Source organism: Micrasema longulum, unplaced genomic scaffold (genome assembly GCF_059751315.1).
Source record: "Micrasema longulum isolate JH-2025_06_02 unplaced genomic scaffold, ASM5975131v1 h1tg001509l, whole genome shotgun sequence".
Taxonomy (NCBI): domain Eukaryota; kingdom Metazoa; phylum Arthropoda; class Insecta; order Trichoptera; family Brachycentridae; genus Micrasema; species Micrasema longulum.
Window position 1 is genome coordinate 49449 of NW_028278693.1, and position 19935 is coordinate 69383.

Below are 19935 nucleotides of genomic sequence, written 5' to 3' on the forward strand. Positions count from 1 at the left end.
CCAGGATAGACGTGTGTGGTGGTCCATTCTCTCTGCCTACCCCTACGGGGAAATGGCGTGATGGTAGTAGTAGAAGTAATTTAATTTAGTTACCATTTTTGGTTTATTACACATGAAAATACAGAGATTAAACAAACAATATTTTCAAGTGGATTTGAATACTGGTGTAGACAGAGAAGGGCGAGTGACGTGTTACGCGCCCCTATAAAGGTCCATTGAGCACTGCGGCCACAGACAACACATCCTCGTCTCTCACTCTCTGATCCCCACAATAACAATAAATAATGTGACTCCGGTAAAGGTACAGTAAATAACCGGAATTATTCGATAGCGGTATTCGATTACGCTGTCACTCAGTTACCAGTGACAGTGATCCGATGTTTTGAGTTTTGACAGTTGCTAGGAGATACTTCTAGTACCCGAGCTGTGTTCAGTTTTCACTTTTACTTGCTAAATAAATATACAAATACACTTATGAAGCGTCGCGATATGTGCACGTAAAAATATACTTAAATTTCTCGCGTATTTTACCCCACTCGCTGCGTAAAAATTGTCCAAATAATCATCCGTAAACCGAATCATCCTCTCGCGAAATGTCAAATAAAAATCGATGATCGTGTGACTTGTCATTTTCTGGATTCCTACGAAGCGTAAACGTGAGTAGAATTATGTATTTTATATCGCTTGCATGTTAATGCACGAGTGTTTTATCGTTTAGTTGACATGGATCTTAAAAAGGCAAAATTATAGCAGATATAAAACTTAATTTTTGGCTTATAATACACGTTGATAAATAATTTGGTTCTTGAAATATGTGTGTTTGATTTAATTATGAAAATCCTTTCAATGTATTTCAAGGGGGGGAATTTATAGCTTCCACACGGGGATGTTACACCCCACGGACTCTACTCTAGAAAAAAAAATTAATAAATATCTTGTAACAAGGGAGTTTGGGAATCACACTAGCTACGTTTTCCACAGGGGGTGGAATACAACCTCTGTCGGCTTATGTATAAGTCACTGCACAACTCTGCTCCGGAATATCCCAGGGAACTCTGCATTCCAGGGCCTCGATTATGATGGGAAGATAAAGACGTCATACCTTTCATTTTTTATTACTCTTACAAATTTTCTTCATTTTTAATATTATTTCCATTTGTAAATACTCACTACAAACTACAAACCTTAAAATATCTTTTTTCCACTTAAATTTTAATTTTTAAACAACTTTCATTTATGTTTTCTTTTTCCTTTTCTTTTTTATACTTTCATAATTAACCTTACATATAATTGCTTTATAATATGGAAACTTCACTGGTCCATTAGAATTAAGTCTAATTGTGTAAAATATTAAACTTTGTAACTGTACTGTATGTTTTCTGAATAAAAAGAAAATAAAAAATAAATAAAAATACCTTCACATTGACGGTATAGTTGAAGATAAATTCCCTCTAGCGATTATAAAGATATACTACCAACCCCTGACCTTTAAGTTTTGGGTAGGTACATCGATATGAATCGAGGGGAAGCGTACGTCCCGGTACACATATCTACGCTCTAAAATGACATAGCTTCAGTATGACGTCATAGTTGAAACAAATCCCACCTTCTAGTCCTATTTAAAATTCTCAACTCACTCTTGGATGCGCCTGAACTACTGAGATCGATCAAATTAAATATCCCAACTATAAACCTCAGACAAAACTTACTCTTTCACACCGATACGAAACGAAATTTAATAGATTTTAAAATTAGTATTTTTTATATATATAAAACAATAACATGTGCACACATAAATAACTGTTCTTTCACTCTTTTTTTATGTAATGAAGGAGAAATTAAAAATGTACAAATTCTTCAAAATAAGGCGATGAGGATTATACTCAAGTAATATATAATAATATTTTTAATAATCCCACTTCGCCTGTTTATCTGAGAGAGCTCATCCAAACTCTTTCACAACACGGACTATAAAACAATAACATGTCCACTCATAAATAACTGTTCTTTCACTCTTTTTTTATGTAATGAAGGAGAAATTAAAAATGTACAAATTCTTCAAAATAAGGCGATGAGGATTATACTCAAGTAATATATAATAATATTTTTAATAATCCCACTTCGCCTGTTTATCTGAGAGAGCTCATCCAAACTCTTTCACAACACGGACTATAAAACAATAACATGTCCACTCATAAATAACTGTTCTTTCACTCTTTTTTTATGTAATGAAGGAGAAATTAAAAATGTACAAATTCTTCAAAATAAGGCGATGAGGATTATACTCAAGTAATATATAATAATATTTTTAATAATCCCACTTCGCCTGTTTATCTGAGAGAGCTCATCCAAACTCTTTCACAACACGGACTATAAAACAATAACATGTCCACTCATAAATAACTGTTCTTTCACTCTTTTTTTATGTAATGAAGGAGAAATTAAAAATGTACAAATTCTTCAAAATAAGGCGATGAGGATTATACTCAAGTAATATATAATAATATTTTTAATAATCCCACTTCGCCTGTTTATCTGAGAGAGCTCATCCAAACTCTTTCACAACACGGACTATAAAACAATAACATGTCCACTCATAAATAACTGTTCTTTCACTCTTTTTTTATGTAATGAAGGAGAAATTAAAAATGTACAAATTCTTCAAAATAAGGCGATGAGGATTATACTCAAGTAATATATAATAATATTTTTAATAATCCCACTTCGCCTGTTTATCTGAGAGAGCTCATCCAAACTCTTTCACAACACGGACTATAAAACAATAACATGTCCACTCATAAATAACTGTTCTTTCACTCTTTTTTTATGTAATGAAGGAGAAATTAAAAATGTACAAATTCTTCAAAATAAGGCGATGAGGATTATACTCAAGTAATATATAATAATATTTTTAATAATCCCACTTCGCCTGTTTATCTGAGAGAGCTCATCCAACCTCTTTCACAACACGGACTATAAAACAATAACATGTCCACACATAAATAACTGTTCTTTCACTCTTTTTTTATGTAATGAAGGAGAAATTAAAAATGTACAAATTCTTCAAAATAAGGCGATGAGGATTATACTGAGAACTCTTTTTGCCTCCTATTTCACAGTAGTAGCCGCTCGATTGTGGAATAATCTACCCACTAATGTTAGAGACGCCCCTTCATTATTTACATTTAAGTCAAGATTGAAATGTCACTATCTAGATATTTAAATTGTTCCTTTATCCTTCTTCTTTCCTTCCCATCCCCTCTCCTCTCTTCGTAGTATAGTGTTATTTTTTTTAAATATATATTTATTTATTTTTGTTAATCTTTGCTTTTAATTTTTGTATAAAATTGTCAGATTCAATATGTCCATGTATTTATAATTTTCTCAAACTGAACGGTTTGGGTAGGTAGGAAGAAATTGCCTTAAGGCAATATGCCCGCCCTTATATGTATATTTATTGTATATGTATATAAAGTGTCAAATAAATAAATATCTATTCTAATGTAGAAATAATGCACAAAGAAATGAGCTCGCTCACAGTAAAGCAACAAATTAAATATAATGTATCAATTTTTATACATAAATTAATTAAGGGGATGAATAAAATAAAAACAATAATAAAATTTAACCAACAATGTCATACGTATGAAACAAGGGGTAAAAAAATATCATATTACCAATGAGGAGAAAAACAGAATCTCAAAACTTATTGTACAAGGGGTTGAAGCTGTACAATGAGTTACCTGAAGAAATGAATGAAACAGAAAAAAATTCAATATTTAAAATTAACAATGTTTGATTATGTCCAAATGCTTGCAGACTGGCTGGATTTCCTCCCTAGGGAGTTGTTCATATTTAAATTTATTTCAACAGAGGGGGAAAATTTTTGAGAAGGGGATACGGAAGTCTAGGCATTTACAGGGCTTATGACCTGTCATTGGCCGGTTTAAGTGGCCACTTTACACACTGTGTAACATTCACCATTCTGCCCATGTTTGAACATCCACGTTTCCTCAAATCTTCCATCTGTTGACTTTTGTGAAGTAAAAGAGCTGAAACCTTTATCACGCGGGTGAGATTCATCCGGCTGAACCAAATCACCTGCTAGGCAACGCCTGAAAACAATTTTCCAATTTTTATACTTCTTCTTTTACCAGGTAGTAATTCAACAATGTTTGATTATGTCCAAATGCTTGCAGACTGGCTGGATTTCCTCCCTAGGGAGTTGTTCATATTTAAATTTATTTCAACAGAGGGGGAAAATTTTTGAGAAGGGATATGGAAGTCTAGGCATTTACAGGGCTTATGACCTGTCATTGGCCGGTTTAAGTGGCCACTTTACACACTGTGTAACATTCACCATTCTGCCCATGTTCGAACATCCACATTTCCTCAATTCTTCCATCTGTTGACTTTTGTGATTTCAATATTTAAAATTAACAATGTTTGATTATGTCCAAATGCTTGCAGACTGGCTGGATTTACTCCCTAGGGAGTTGTTCATATTTAAATTTATTTCAACAGAGGGAAAATTTTTGAGAAGGGGATATGGAAGTCTAGGCATTTACAGGGCTTATCACCTGTCATTGGCCGGTTTAAGTGGCCACTTTACACACTGTGTAACATTCACCATTCTGCCCATGTTTGAACATCCACATTTCCTAAACTCTAGGTTATAATCCCTGTAAATGCCTAGACTTCCATATTCCCTTCTCGAAAACATTTTCCCCCTCTGTTGAAATAAATTTAAATATGAACAACTCCCTAGGGAGGAAATCCAGCCAGTCTGCAAGCATTTGGACATAATCAAACATTGTTAATTTTAAATATTGAAATTTTTTCTGTTTCATTCATTTCTTCAGGTAACTCATTGTACAGCTTCAACCCCTTGTACAATAAGTTTTGAGATTCTGTTTTTCTCCTCATTGGTAATATGATCTTTTTTTACCCCTTGTTTTTGTATTCTTATATAACAACTGTTGTTTTTCCTTAATAAATAAAAATAAAATTTAAAAAAATATTTCCAACTCAAAAATATTTTGTCTTCTTTGTATTATTAGGTATAGTAGGTATTGCAATTCCTTATCAGCACAGAAATGAGATTACAATAATTATTAATTATGTGGGCTAACACAGCCATAATATCTTATCTAGTCATAAAAATTATCACTAATACATCCGCTTAGCTAGAATATGTAACTGTTCTGAGGATGACGTATCGTACAATATTTAAAATACTATATTTGCAAGCATGGTTGTTGGTTTTTAAAAAATTACATTTTCAACAAAAAAAAAAAAAATTAGCAGTTCATAATGGAGTTCTGGTACCAACCCTAATGTATGGAAGCGAAGCATGGAGTTGGAAAAAAAGGGACGAAAGTAGACTGAATGCTGTTGAAATGCGATCCCTCAGGCGAATGTGCGGAAAAACAATGTATGATAGGTGCCCTAATGTCGAAATTAGAGCAGAATGCAAGGCTGAGTTAAGCATTATCGACAAAATTAAGAAAGGTCTTTTGCGATGGTTCGGTCATGTGGAGCGAATGAATGATGAAAGAACGGCTAAAAAGATTTATGATGCGAATGTGTCCGGTTGTAGAAGTCGAGGAAGGCCGAGAAAGACATGGCATGATCAAGTACAACAAATTCTTGAAAGTGGTCATGTGAAAAGTCGGAATAATCGACGTGCGTGCATGAGAAGATGTATGAATGTGAAGGAAGCAAAGGAAGTGTGCCAGGGAAGGAATTCGCGCTCAGCCTCCGTACCGGCTGGACGTGAACTATAGTTCCTTTTTTTTTTGTGAAGATCAAGTGCCGAAATTTAACTATTTATTATAAAACAATTTCTGTTTGATATAGTGCTACCTCTCTATGTTCATTTAAAATTCAGTATCACGTAAAATTACTCGAATATCAAAAGTAATACACAAGTTCATCTGACATCTTAATCAAAGTAAAATAATAATAATCAGAAATTTTAAGCGGGAAATAATGCGTATAATAATAACAAACAAAATCAACAAACGGATAGATTCCTTGGTACCTACACTCTACACTACGCACACAGATGCGTTTCTTTTAGTTTAGCTTGTATTCCACCCTCTGTGGAAAACGTAGCCAGTGCAATTCCCGAAGTAGTGGAGTGATATGACTGAACTTAAGATTATAAGTCTCGCTGCAGCATTTAATACAGACTGTAGGCGGGTCATTTTGTTCATCGGTAGACCTGCGTAGACACCATTACAATAATCGACTCTAGACACTACAAACGCATTTATTAATTGACGGGCGGCATCAACCGGCAAATTTTTGCGTATTCATTTGACTTGTCTCAGCTGGTGAAAGCGTCCTATGAGTTCTCCATCTCTGTCATAATGTAGTCTAGTTTTTGTCTTCAAAAATTTGCGCATACTCGAAATATTCTCGTACAGACTTCATTTGCCAACTTCCTGTATGAAAATGTATCATTAATATTCAAACTGAATTTTAATTAGCTTTAATTGACTTTATCACAAGCGTGTTTTACTCTCACCTGTGTTCGTCAGCATTGTTCAGAGACATTGCTTCGTTTCAATTGATTTATTTATTATCAACAAATTACAACCGATATGGAGAATATTTTAGAGTGCGTGGATGCTTGGACTAGAGAGAGGTAATCATTTTTTTATAACCTTTTTGAACATTTCCTCGTTACGAATTGTTTTAATAGATAGCGGAAGTAGGTTATAGATTTTAATTGAATAATACTCAAAATCCCTTTGTCCGAAAGTGATATTAGTTTGTACTTGTTAAGTTGTCTTTGTGTTGAGGATCTAGTGATTAAATTATTTGTATGTGATGTATTGTGAGGGTTATATGTCTTTCATTTGAGTGAAAATAACATTTTTATATGTATAAATTGTATGTATTTATTTGATATGTAATATATTTTCTTTACTAACTTTGTATACTATGTGGAAATCTGTTATTAGTTATGAGTTTATACACTATATCTGTTTGTTTACTAAAAATATGTATGTAGAACTGTTGATTTCCCAAATAAAATAAAATAATACCGAATGTACACTCCGAGCCATCCACGCACACACACAAACGCACATATAAAACATACACAAATATATACATTACATGCGGCACATATACATAGCGCAAACCACTCAAGAAGATGAGGTAGGTGATTTGGTTCAGCCGGATGAATCTCACCCGCGTGATAAAGGTTTCAGCTCCTTTACTGCACAAAAGTCGACAGATGGAAGAGTTGAAGAAATGTGGATGTTCAAACATGGGCAGAATGATGAATGTTACACAGCGTGTAAAGTGGCCACTGAAACCAGCCAATGACAGGCCATAAGCCCTGTAAATACCTAGACTTCCATATTCCCTTCTCAAAAATGTTTTGTCTCTTTGTTGGAATAAATTTAAATATGAACAACTCCCTCTGGAGGAAATCCGGCCAGTCTGCAAGCATTTGGACATACTCAAACATTGTTGATTCTAAGGCATTTTTTTTTTTTATATAAATAAAAAATATAAAAAAACATAAAAATATTCCTTATTATTAAAAGGCAACAAAATATATCATAGAAAAATGAGTTCATATCTTTAGTTTGAATCCAGGAGAGAGCGTGTTTTTTAAAAGAAAGAAAATTTTGAAAGTTTGGGATCAACTAAATATTATCAGTAAAAAAATAATTAAAAATTTTTGGGCCTATCTATATATTTTGAGATTGCTTATCGAGTAGAGCGAATGGACAGCGAAAGAACGACTAAAAGGATCTACGGTGCAAATGTTGATGGATGCAGAAAACGAGGAAGACCGAGAAAGACATGGCACGATCGAGTCCATCAAATACTTGAAGATGGACATGTCAAAAGTAGGAATAATCGGCGCGCGTGCATGAGAAGATGTATGAATGTAGAGGAAGCGAGGTCTGTATGCCAAGATAGAGTGTTATGGCGTTCTGTCCTCTCTGCCTACCCCTACGGGGAAACGGCGTGATGGTTTGTTGTTGTTGTTGTTGTGCTTATCGAGTTACTACTACTAAGATAAAAGGACGCATACTTGGGTACTAGCATTGGTTGTCTGAACCGAACTCTTGTCCGTCTGTGTTGTTTTTGTCCCATAGAAGGGAAATGGTAAATTACAAATCTAAATAGTAGACTAACTCGAGAGAACCACGCGCCGACCATGCTCCAGGACCCGTTTCGTCTGCTTTAAGGTCTGTGAGATTGTTAGGACGATTAAGGTCTTTGCATAGGATTGTTTCTACTGTTGGTATTAGGAAAATGGTTTTTGCGAGGAATTCAGTACTATGAAGAAAAGTAATTTCGCCTGAGTTCGATAGGGATCGTGTTAGGATCTTTAGGATTTTGCCGGTAGTGTCTTGATGATTTGATTTTCCACTGTGATTTGTTATAGATCTGTTGATTGAGTGCATGTTGTATAGGGCAAATTATTCTAATGTTTCCTATATATATTTGGGTTTCGTGTCGTTTGATTGATTTGTTTGTATTACTACGTTCTTCTTCCTTTCCGATGCGGGATCTGGAGCGTGCGGCCGCGGTCTCAATTTGGAACTAACACTGTATTCCTCCACTGTAATACTGGGAAATTAGAGAAGGGTGATTGTGCTGACCATGTGTATTTGATTGATCACAAACTGACAAAACTGCAGTGAGGGGTACAATGAAAGTTTTTAAAGTTTATTTGTTTTGTTATTTTCGCGGTTTGATTGTAAAGAAATATTAAATTTTCGCTTAATTAGTTTAAAAAAAAAAAAAATTGATATTGATATGCGAAACTGAAGAAAGACTCAAGTCTTTATGAACAGTTTCGGGAAAGGGGTGGATGCTTTCATTATCGAGTTACTCCCAATTCTTCTTGACTTTGACACGAGTCTCCATCGCGTAATGTCTCCCATTCTAGGATAATCGACGAAATACGGATGTATGATCCGAACACAGGCAGAGTGGTGAATGTTACACAGTATTTATTTATTTATTTATTATGGATAACTTATACAGCGCCATTTTCGTAATAAAATACCTCAAGGGCGCTTTACATGGTGATTCTATTGTTAAATTAATTTAATTGAAGCTTTTAAATTTGTAATTTAATTAAAATAATTTATTTTGCTGTCACGTGCTACGGATTTATTCAAATGATTTAGAGAACAAGTGGGTTTTAAGTTTTTTCCGAAACATCACTTCACTCTCACAGCCTCGCACCTCTGCTGGGAGAGCATTCCATGCCATAGGGCCTGCGACCGCAAATGCGCGTTCACTAAATTTAGTGCGCTGTTTGCGTAGAGGTATAATAACTTTTCCTCTCGCCGTAGACGTAGCTGATCTAAGCGTGAGACGCCTGTCAGCTAGTTCATCTGGAACGCATAGTTCCCTTAGATATTCCGGAGCCGAGTTGTGCAGTGACTTATACAAAACGTAGCCAGTGTAGTTCCCGAAGTAGTGGAGTGATATGACTGGACTTAGAGATTCCGAAAATAAGATAAATAAATAAATAAAATAAATAAGAAAATAAGTGTGTAAAGTGGCCACTGTGACCAGCGAACGACGGATCATAAGCCCTGTAAATGCGTAGACTTCCGTATTCCCTTATCAGAAATGCTTTCCCTCTCTGTTGAAATGAATTTAGATCTGATAACTTCCTAAATCCAGCCTGACTATGGCCATTTGGATGCACTCAAAACATTGTCGATATTTCTGTTTGTTTTCAGATTCGTTGAAGAGTGCGTTTGCAGCATCAGCTTGATATTGCTGGCTCGAACGATGGACCTGACCCGGCTGCGCGCGATGTTCACTTCGAGAACTTCCAAATAACACTTTGCAAAAGTGCTATGGCGATACAGCAGTGGCGAGCGGTGGTTTTATTTACGGGTAAGTTATCGCAGGAGGCTAAACTAGCAGTTCACAATGGAGTTAAACCAGCCATTGACAGGTCATAAGCCCTGTAGATGCCTAGACTTCCATATTACCTTCTCTTAAATGTTCTTCATCTCTGTTGTAATATATTAATATAAAATCAGCTTTAAAACTAAAATAAACCAAATTATTATCAGCGTTCTTACAAAGGTTACATCATTTTGCAAAAACGTTAAAGATGGGACAAATCGATCAATGTAAATTGATCGAATAAAAAATAATTCACTTGATGTTGTTCATGAAAAAAGTATAAATGTCTTATTTTTTGGTGAATAATGGTCTTAAACACACTATAATAGTTAAATTTATTTCAACAGAGAGGGAAAATGTTTTCGAGAAGAAATTTGGAAGTCTAGGCATTTACAGGGCTTATGACCTGTCATTGGCTGGTTTAAGTGGCCACTTTACACACTGTGTAACATTCACCATTCTGCCCATGTTTGAACATCCACATTTCCTCAACTCTTCCATCTGTTGACTTTTGTGAAGTGAAAGAGCTGAAACCTTTATCACGTGGGTGAGATTCATCCGGCTGAACCAAATCACCTACTAGGCAACGCCTGGAAACAATTTTCCAATTTTTATACTTCTTCTTTTACCAGGTGTAAAGTGGCCACTTAAACCAGCCAATGACAGGTCATAAGCCCTGTAAATGCCTAGACTTCCAAATTTCTTCTCGAAAACTTTTTCCCTCTCTGTTGAAATAAATTTAAATATGAACAACTCCCTAGGGAGGAAATCCAGCCAGTCTGCAAGCATTTGGACATAATCAAACATTGTTGACACTATAATAGGCTTGTTTTTGCGTTTTTATATCAATTTTCGGAAACAGAGTTTCATGATTGCATGAAAAAACTGATAAAATCGATTTGATCAGTGATCAGTAATTTCCCATCACTAATGACATTACTTTGACAGCTGTCATTCTAATCTAGATATATTTGAAGGACTTTAAAATGTATTTGTCTTTTCAGAATGCTTCTTCTGTTCATATAGTGGGAGATTGCCGCGTTCCATCTCCTGTATGGAGATTTTTCCCTAAAGACAGACCAGGTACAGAAATCATCATTTTTTTTTCAAACAATAGTTCAAATCTATATTATTACTATTAGATTTGACTGATTTTAAATCTGAAACCCATTTTTTTTCAAATAATTGAACAGTGGGAAAAGTAGATAGTTTTTTTCAAATAACTTTTACTCGTAAAATTTTGTATTTTTTCGACAGAAATGAAAATAAAGTGTTGTCAATTTCAATCTGTTTTTTTTTTGTAGAATGTTCGTGCGATGCCTCCAGAGAATGGCCCGCTTCCGATGCCGGCCACTACTGAGGGTGCTGTTGTCCGCCTTCCTCATCTTCATAGTCTGGCTGGAGATATCCATGAGCAACCAAGCCAAGATGTTCTCGGATTCGGGTATGCTGTTGTCGAATTTGTCTCTAATACCGCAAAGGAAAAATGGATTTTGGTGACTGTATTGAAGTGAACTCTTTTGTTGGAATGAAAGAGTTGGTTTGACTTACCTGACTGACCTAATGTATGGAAGCGAAGCATGGAGTTGGAAAAAAAGGGACGAAAGTAGACTGAATGCTGTTGAAATGCGATCCCTCAGGCGAATGTGCGGAAAAACAATGTATGATAGGTGCCCTGATGTCGAAATTAGAGCTGAATGCAAGGCTGAGTTAAGCATTATCGACAAAATTAAGAAAGGTCTTTTGCGATGGTTCGGTCATGTGGAGCGAATGAATGATGAAAGAACGGCTAAAAAGATTTATGATGCGAATGTGTCTGGTTGTAGAAGTCGAGGAAGGCCGAGAAAGACATGGCATGATCAAGTACAACAAATTCTTGAAAGTGGTCATGTGAAAAGTCGGAATAATCGACGTGCGTGCATGAGAAGATGTATGAATGTGAAGGAAGCAAAGGAAGTGTGCTAGGACAGAGTGGTGTGGCGTTCTATCCTCTCTGCCTACCCCTCTGGGGAAATGGCGTGATGGTTAGTTAGTTAGTTAGTTATATGTATAAATATGTCCTTGAAAATGCCCATTGGGCGTTTATATAAATAAATACAAGATTATACAAAAAGCGAACGCCGTGGTCTATTTGCTTCGACAATGCTGTTTCCTCGCGCGTGTTTATTTGACCGTGACCTTGTATGATTTCAGCAGAAAAATGGAACGATACATCGGCAGCCGTTCTCGCCCTCGTGCCCCCGCTCTACCACAAATACCTGATGGGCAAATCCAAGAATGCTTCTAATCCGGGTAAGTCAACGCCCCACTAATTTAAGACTTCCGCTTCCTCTGAGTTTGGTAGGAACAAATTGCCTTAAGGCAATATGCCCGCCCTTATATGTACGAGGTGTGTTCAGAAATTTTTGCGGGTTTGGAGAGTCCGATGGTCGATTTTATTATGTTGGTATACATGCCCCTGAAGTAAGCTATTGCAATTGTTTACTTTGCCTGTGGCAGCCGCTTAGGTCAGATGTGTTTTTATGAGCTCGGCGATTTTCATTTATTAAAAAAAAATTAACATTGACGAGAAGAAATATGGACATCCTTATGGCCTGTCATTTTACTCACTGGGTAACATTCACCATCCGGCTTATGTTTGAACATCTAAATTACTTGAATTCTTTCTTTAAAATTTTTATTTATTTCACAATTTAAATACATATACAATTCATATACGAGATGTGTTCAGAAAATATTGTGAATATTCGGTTTTAAAAAAATAAATATATTTATTTGTCTACAATATTTTGAGTTTGTCCAAATTTTTGTAGACAAGGACTGGATTCAACTGTTAATATGAACATATTACAACAGAGATGAAGAACATTTTAGAGAAGGTAATATAGAACAATATTTTGAGTTTGTCCAAATTTTTGTAGACAAGGACTGGATTCAACTCCCTGGGGAGCTGTTTATATTAACATATTACAACAGAGATGAAGAACATTTAAGAAAAGGTAATATAGAAGTCTAGGCATCTACAGGACTTATGACCTGTCAATGGCTGGTTTAAGTGGCCACTTTACACACTGTGTAACATTCACCATTCTACCTATATTTGAACATCTATATTCCTTCAATTCTTTCATCTGTTGATGTTTGTGAAGTTAAAGAGCTGAAACCTTTATTTATGCGGGTGAGATTCATCTAATTGAATTATTTCACCTACATACTAGGCAACGCCTGAAAATGTTATTTTTTCAATTTCTATACTTCTTCATGGACCAGGTAATTTATCAACATAATAATTATAATAATTCAATCAGATGAATCTCACCCGCATAAATAAAGGTTTCAGCTCTTTAACTTCACAAACATCAACAGATGAAAGAATTGGAGGAATATTGTATGGGAGCGAAGTATGGACTTGGAAAAACAGGGATGAAAGTAGGCTGAATGCTGTCGAAATGCGATCTCTCAGGCGAATGTGTGGTAAAACTATGTACGATAGATGCGCAAATGTTGAGATCCGTACATTATGTAAGGCTGAGACGAGCACTATCGACAAAATCAAGAAAGGAGCTCTGCGCTGGTTCGGACATGTAGAACGAATGGACAGCGAGAGAACGGCTAAGAATATTTACAATGCGAATGTTGATGGATGCGGAAATAGAGGAAGACCGAGAAAGACATGGCATGACCAAATCCAACAAACACTTGAAGATGGACATGTCAAAAGTCGGAATAATCGGCGCGCGTACGTGAGAAGATGTATGAATGTAGAGGAAGCGAGATCTGTATGCAAAGATAGAGTGTTGTGGTGTTCTATCTTCTCTGCCTACCCTTACGGGGAAACGGCGTGGTGGTTTGTTTGTTTGTTTAGATGCTTAAATATGGGCAGAATGGTGAATGTTCCCTATTGCGTAAAGTGGCCACTTAAACCAGCCAATGACAGGTCGTAATACCTGTAGATGCCCAGATTTCTATATTATCTTCTCTAAAATGTTCTTCATGTCTGTTGTAATATGTTCATATTTACAAGTGAATCCAGTCCTTGTCTACAAAAATTTGGACAAACTCAAAATATTGCAGACAAATAAATAAATATTTTTTTTTAAATTGAATATTCCCAACACATCTCGTATATGAATTGTATATGTATATGAAGTGTGAAATAAATTTTAAATAAAGAATTCAAGTAACATAGATGTTCAAACATAAGCAGAATAGTGAATGTTACCCAGTGAGTAAAATGACAGGCCATAAGGATGTCCATATTCCTTCCCTTAAATGTTCTCCATCTCGGTTGTAACGTGTTATTCTTAATAACTCCCAGAGGGTGAAATCCAGACCTCGTCTACGAAAATTTGGACAAACTCAAAACACGTTTTTTCTATTGATATGAATTGTAAATGTATATAAAGTGTGAAATAAATAAAAATTTTAAATAAAGAATTCAAGTAACATAGATGTTCAAACATGAGCAGAATAGTGAATGTTACCCAGTGGATGTCCATATTCCTTCCCTTAAATGTTCTCCGTCTCGGTTGTAACGTGTCATTCTTAATAACTCCCAGAGTCCCAACTCAAAACAAGTTTTTTCTATTGATTCCATTTTATTTATTTATTTATTAACGGACATTGTCCATGTATACAATTTATAAGGTTTAAATATTACAATAAAAGAGTAGTTTAAAACATTTAAAGAAAAAAGAAAGAAGCATTGACAAACATAAGGGACATCGAGACAAGATCTGGACTATTTATTTAGTGCTCGTTTAAATCGTTGTAAACTTAAACCAAAAAAGTCCAGATCCTGTCTTGAGTTAACAATACGACAAAGGCGGGTCATTGGAGAATTTAGGCCATAGTTTGTTCTATGCTGATCGATGAACAGTACTTCATTGTTTCTCAATCTACGAGTCGGAATATTGAATTTTACTTGTCCCAGTAATGATGGAACATCGATTATACCATTTAGTATGCCGAACATATATATGGAGTCAATATTAGTTCTACGTTTTTGTAGACTAGAAATATTTAACATTGACTCTATTTCAGCATAAGAATAATTATCTCTCTCTAGTCCGAGCATCCACGCTATTTTTCGAAGCAAGCGATGTTGGACTGATTCAATGTGATTTATGCGATTGACATAGAATGGAGACCAGACCACGGAGGCATATTCTAGAAGAGGGCGAACAGTCGAGCAATAAAGAGTTTTGATTGTACGGACATTAGTAAAATCAGAGGATATTCTGTTAATGAAGCCAAGTAATTTCAGTGATTTATTTACTGTATTATCTATATGCTCGTTGTATGTCAGTTTATAGTCCAAAACAACTCCTAAATCTCTGATGGACTTGACTACATCAATTTTGGAGTTTTCTAATAGGTACTCGAAGGAAATTGGTTGTTTTGTTCTATGAAATGACATTATTTTGCATTTTTTAATATTTAGTTCTAATTTATTGACTTTACACCATTGGTTAAAAGAGTTAATGTCTGATTGAAGAAGAAAGCAGTCTTGTAAAGTTTGAATTATTTTGAGAATTTTGTTGTCGTCCGCGAAGAGCCAAAAACGAGAGTAAGAGTATTTTCAAATGTTTCTCAAATACTCGCTCATCAAAAGGTTCGTTTCGTCTCGTTCCAGGCGTCAACGTGTCAGCGATCTCCTCCGACATTGCTGTGAGCAGTCCGCTCAACATCTCCGACATCAAGAGAAGCATAACGAGGTACAACCTGCAGCAGACGGTCATCAACGAAGAGATGTTCGGCCCCCTGCAGAACAACTCTGTCGTAATCGCAATACAGGTTAGAACAGTCTTTTTTCTATCAACCAGACTCGGCAATTCATTCCAGTCTGAAACTACCATCTGGAAATGTATTTGTGTTTTTCTCGGGATCGAGGTGGAATCGGAGACGATAGACCTTCCAGTTATGACACCGCAAATTCGTTTGGGATTTAATAGATTTAATAATACATATACATATATACATAAATGATATTGTCGAAACATTAAAATATTCAAAAATAAGACTCTTTGCAGACGATGCCTTAATATATATATCGGGAGAAAATTATAAAACAATTATGGACAGACTAAATCATGATCTTAGTAGTGTATCACTGTGGCTAAAAATTAATAAATTAAAATTAAATGTTAACAAAACTAAATATATGAATATAGGAAACAAAAGAATAGAAATTACACCATCAATTGTAATAGAAAATGAAAAACTTAATGAAGTCACTGAAATTAAATATTTAGGTGTAATGTTGGATTCAAAACTTACATTTCACCAAAACGCTAAGATGGTAATAAATAAGATTGCAAAAACAATACCAATTTTGGGAAGGATCAGAAGATTTATTGATAAGGACGCTTGCAAAACTATTTACAAAGCAATTATTGAACCACACGTTAACTACTGTAGTAGCATTTTATTTTTATCAAACAAAGAAAACATAGATAAACTAACTGTATTACAAAATAAAGCCTTTAGAATCATTTTGAAAAAAAACAGATACACGAGGGTAAAGTCGATGGTAAATGAAATGAAATTATTAACATATAAACAAAGAATATTTTACAATACAATGATATTTGTTCATAAAATTATAAACTCTAATAAAAAAACAGAATTTTGGAAAAAAATTGATCGGAACCAGCGTGAACACGATCACAATACTAGAGAAAAGAACAAAATTAGACTTCCATTTAGGAAAAAGGCAAAGTCACAAAATTCCATTTTATTTAAAGCAATTAAAAAGTATTACGAAATGGAAAAAAATATTTATGAAGAAAAAAACATATCAAAATTTAAAATAATGGTCAAGACATATGTGATAAACTATTTATAAATTAAATATATTTTCAATGTTATTATTAGAACACACATAACAATATGTATGATATGTGTGCCCTACTTTAAGATTTAAATAAAAAAAAATAAAAAAAATAATGAATTACAACAGGGATGGAGAATACCTTAATTAAGGGAATATGGAAGTCTAGACATTTACAGGGCTTATGACCTGTCGTATTTTTACATATTCCTCTCTCATATTTTTAATAGGCTTTTAAGAAAAAAAGTGCCAACCCCAAAACGATTAAAATTTTTAATAAATCATAATTGAAGGAAAAATTGCTCAGTGGAACAAAATTTTTGTCACTTTTAATGCGTAGCTAAATGTATCGAGGGGTTCTAGACTCGTCGGTATAAAATGATGTACTCACATCAAAACTTGATGGTGGGGGTATCGATGCTATACCTTTGTAGTCGGTCGGAGACCTTTATCTTCAACTATGACGTCATACTGAAGCTATGTCATTTTAGAGCGTAGATATGTGTACCGTGACGTACGCTTCCCCTTGATTCATATCGATGTACCTACCCAAAACTTAAAGGTGGGGGGTTGGTAGTATATCTTTATAACCGCTAGAGGGAATTTATCTTCAACTATACCGTCAAGGTGAAGGTATGACGTCTTTATCTTACCATCATAATCGAGGCCCTGGAGTAATATTTTGGAATGCCTTTTTAATCAAATAAATAAACTATTGACTCGGCTTTTTCGGCAACAGATATGGCTTCTCATTTTAAATCTATTGATATGATTATGCCGAGATCTTTTTAATGCACATCGAGATCAGCTCTGCTGGCAGCTTATTCCAACCATCAACAACCCTGTTGTTCAGGAAATGCTTTTGTTGATTTAGATTGAATCTCGTTTTCTCCAGCCTGAGACTGTGGCCTCGAAGACGAGCATCTTGTTTAAGCTCAAACATTGGATCCAAATTTGGGCAGCTATAGTGATTGTCGAGTACCTCGTATGTCTCTGTCTTTCTCGCTGTTCCCGCAGCGTTGTGAGACCGAGAATTTCCAGTCTCTCCACGTATGGAAGCCGTTTTAGGCTCGGCGACAACTTTGTAGCTCGTCTTTGGACTCTTTTCAACAAATTGATATCCTTAACAAAATAGGGATTCCCTATCTGATAGGTTTTGTATATTTTTAGTAGCATATTCAGTGTTATATACGAGAAGGCTTTTTTTTATCAAGTTTTCTTGTTTGTTTGAAGATCCGTTTGTATTTGCTGCGATGGCAGCTTCGTGCACGCGTGGTACTTACCGCGACCTTTTGAGAATGAATTGACGCCATTATGCGTTTGCTGACTGTTGTGTACGCTTCGTGGTGCTTGATTGAAATGCCAAATAAAATTGAAAATCTGGCGGCTTACGAAATAGTGTCTGTAAACTGGTCCACATTCATCAACCGATCTGTTAGGTTAGGTTAGTCCACTTCAAATCTATCCAATATCCACAGTTAAATCAGCCTATCAACTGGGCGGCTGGGGTGTTCATGATATGAACGGCCTAGCCATTCAGTTGAATGTTGGCATTTTATGAACAGCCCAGCCGCTCAATCGAGTAGCCGATTTAACTATTTGGCGATGACAAATAGACCACGTATAATTTTCATTGTTGTTATATATAGTTATATATAGTTGGATAATTTATATAGCGCCATTTTTGTGAAAATCACCTCAAGGGCGCTGTACAATTAATAAATATCCCAGTACGTCTTGCAGCTACAGAGCACATGGACGGTTGGGATTCTAGTTCCTCGTTTTCAATTAAGATCAATAAAAAATTATAACAGATAGGAGCTAGATTACAGGACGTCTTGCAGCTACAGAGCGCATAGACAGTTAGAAATTTAGCCCCCATTTACACATTTTAAAAATTGACAAATAAATTTAGTGTATTAATGATACTAAAAAAATCAATAAAAATCGTAAGAATAATAAAAAGGAGTAAGATTACAACACGTCTTGCAGCTACTAAGCGCATAGACGATTGGAATTCTAGACCCCATTTATTTATTTATTTATTTATTTATTTATTTATTTATTTACGGACAAAGTCCATTATAAACATTACAATTAAAAGAAATTTTTACAAAGGAATAAAAAAATATAAGGAACAGAAATAAGCAGCAAAGACAGATGATAGATTTTTTAGATTAAGTAAAAAGCATAGGCTAACTATACAGATTCTTTAGCTGATTTGTAAAGAAAGACATCCTTACACCATAATAATCAAGATCTTGATGATCGTTCACCCGCCTGATCATTCAGGGCAAAGGCGACTGTGCACCATAATTGGTCCTGTAGTGACCGAGGAAAAGCATTTCATTATTTCTTAGTCTACGGGTGGGAACGTTAAAAAGAATCTTTTGCAAAATTTCAGGGGCATCAATGAGACAGTTCATAATTTTATACATGCAGATTATATCTGCAATGCATCTGCGTTTTTCAAGACTTGATATGCTTAAAAACCTCTCCATATCAGAATATGAATAGTCTCCTCTTTCCAATCCCATCTTCCATGCAATTTTTCTTATAAAACGATGTTGAACTGATTCAAGGCGCTTGATATGAACAGCATAATGAGGGGACCAGATTACAGATGCATATTCAAGAATAGGGCGAACTAAAGAGCAATAAAGTGTTTTAAGTGTAAGCATACTTTGGAAATCAGACGTAGTTCTATTAATAAAGCCTAAAATTTTTAAGGATCTGTTTACTATATTATCAAAGTGTTCCAGAAAAGTTAGTTTATTATCTAGGATCACTCCAAGATCTCTTATAGAGGTGACAATCGAGAGAACTTGGCCATTAAGTTTATAATCAAAAATAAAAGGATGTTTACATTTATGGTATGAAATAATTTTGCATTTATCGATGTTAAGTTCCATGTTATTAGTTTTGCACCAAGTATGAAATGCATTTATGTCTTCTTGGAGTCTGACACAGTCATCAATATTTTTAATTAGCTTAAGTATCTTGTTATCGTCAGCAAAAAGCCAGAATTTTGTAAAAGAAAAAACATTAGCAGCATCATTAACAAACAGATTAAATAGAAGAGGGGCCAAGTGGGCACCCTGTGGTACACCAGAAGTTACTAGGAAGCTATTTGATATGAAGTTATTGATTTTTACACTTTGTTTTCTATGTGAGAGGTAGGATTTTAAAAACGA

The 19935-nt window shown here is 35.0% G+C and overlaps 1 protein-coding gene across 2 annotated transcripts in view; it reads left to right on the forward strand.

The window, feature by feature from the left end:
- The first annotated feature begins 365 nt into the window (after positions 1-365).
- The window catches only part of LOC148275109 (alpha-1,6-mannosyl-glycoprotein 2-beta-N-acetylglucosaminyltransferase-like), a 35354-nt gene continuing 15784 nt past the window's right edge, over positions 366-19935 (forward strand). Inside the window, exons 1-6 of one of the 2 annotated variants that reach the window (XM_088236123.1) lie at positions 366-656; positions 9735-9894; positions 10914-10992; positions 11214-11353; positions 12106-12201; positions 15545-15705. In XM_088236123.1, coding sequence (XP_088092249.1) covers positions 11215-11353; positions 12106-12201; positions 15545-15705 — 396 coding nt within the window. In that variant the 5' untranslated portion in view covers positions 366-656; positions 9735-9894; positions 10914-10992; position 11214. Of the gene's footprint in view, positions 657-9734; positions 9895-10913; positions 10993-11213; positions 11354-12102; positions 12202-15544; positions 15706-19935 lie in introns of both variants that reach the window. The other variant, XM_088236121.1, reaches the window with a different exon arrangement.